Source organism: Psammomys obesus, unplaced genomic scaffold (genome assembly GCF_907164565.1).
Source record: "Psammomys obesus unplaced genomic scaffold, mPsaObe1.curated_primary_1811, whole genome shotgun sequence".
NCBI classification, from domain to species: Eukaryota; Metazoa; Chordata; class Mammalia; order Rodentia; family Muridae; genus Psammomys; species Psammomys obesus.
Genome location: NW_026590062.1, coordinates 13086189 through 13087817, shown reverse-complemented (window position 1 = coordinate 13087817; position 1629 = coordinate 13086189). Strand labels below are relative to the sequence as shown.

Here is a 1629-nt window from a genome sequence, read left to right as displayed (position 1 = left end):
GTCTCTGTATCTCTGTCCTCTCTGTCTCTGTCTCTCTGACTCTCTCTTTTTCTGTCTGTCTCTCTGACTCTCTGTCCTCTCTGTCTCTGTCCTCTCTGTCTCTGTCTCTCTAATTCTGTCTCTGTCTTTGTCTCTCTATTTCTCTGTCTTCTCTGTCTCTGTCTCTGTCTCTCTGCCTCTGTCTCTGCCCCCAGTGAACTAAGAACGCCTCTGTGACAGGTGAGCCCCGGTGGCTGCTCCCAGCGGAGCGGCAGTGTGGAAAGAGAGGTGTGCAGAGATGGGCATGTGGCTCAGCTGGTAGAGAGCTTGCCTTCCACGTGCGAAGACTCCACCCCAGTGCAAAGTAAAGTAGATGCTGTGGTGCATGCCTGTAATCCCAGCCCTCGGGAGGTGGGAGAAGATCAGAAATGCAGGGTCCTCCTTGGCTACATAGAGAGTTTGAAGTCAGCCTGGGAGGATGGGAGGGGGTTAGAGGGTAGGGGAAGATCAGAGGGGAGAGACCAGGAGGAGAAGAGGAATGGGGCTACAATTGAGATGTAAAGTGAATAACTAAATTTTCTTAAAAAGTAAAAATTTTAAAAGGGAAGGGGGGCCCCAGGATCGGGCTATGGGGCCGCTCTCAAGTTTGATGGCTTCACACAAGCCAGAGGCAGCTGAGCCGCTGTCTGCTGGCACCTCTCTGACTGTAGCCACTACCGGGCAGGAGGCGGTGGGCAAGCAGATCTGCAGTGTGTAACAGAGCACCCACCTTGACCTCTGGCCCTGCTCCCTGTGTATCTCACACCCGACTGCCATGCCCTCTGCACTTAAGAATCCCCAGGCTTTCAACCCTCGGATCCTCGCTGTTGCCCTGACGACCTCCACGTTACCTTGGTGACCTCCACGCAGTTTCGTGTGCAATGCACACACATCTTGTCTATCTCGTTGGCATTAGGGTGAAGGATGATTTCCGGGGCTGACAAAGTGGTCTCCGCTTGGAACAGAGGGACGTTCCCGAGGATCAGAGAGTTGAACGCCTGTAGATTCCTAAGTGAGGGGCAGAGCAAAGGACAAGGCACTCAGGGTGTGGACTACACCAGACCCTGATGGAGGGAGCAGAGCCAGTAGTCAATGGGGGAGCTCCGTTCCACACTGAAGACTCATAAGGCACTGGAGAGGTCTAGAGACCCCTTGGCTACATTGCTGCTTGTGGGAATCCAACGCCTATTGCTGGGAAATAATGACAGTCACCACCCAAACTCATTCCCAGCAGCCCCTGCTCTGCTCCCAGGAATGCTTTCTGCTCTTCCATGGCGGTCATTCAACAGGTGTCTATCTCCTTGCTTTGATGTCTCTCCTCAGCTCTCAGAGGACAGGGACCATTGTCTGTGACATAGTCCAGGCCCTGGCACATGGCCACTCCTGAGAAAGCTTGGCTGGATAAATGTATGGACACATTGGTGGGTAGAGGAGTGCATGGACAAATGGATGACAGCCAGATGGATGGGTGGATGGATGGGTGGGTGGATGGATGGATGGATGGATGGATGGGTGGGTGGGTGGATGGATGGATGGATGGGTGGGTGGATGGATGGATGGATGGATGGGTGGGTGGATGGATGGGTGGGTGGATGGATGGATGGATGGATG

At 54.0% G+C, this 1629-nt stretch overlaps 1 protein-coding gene across 1 annotated transcript in view; it reads right to left on the bottom strand.

Moving 5' to 3' along the window:
- Dnah10 (dynein axonemal heavy chain 10) overlaps positions 1-1629 on the bottom strand; it is a 116330-nt gene that overhangs the window by 84624 nt on the left and 30077 nt on the right. Inside the window, exon 20 of the mRNA XM_055606020.1 lies at positions 870-1026. Within this exon, the coding sequence (XP_055461995.1) occupies positions 870-1026 (157 nt within the window). The remainder of the gene's footprint in view (positions 1-869; positions 1027-1629) is intronic.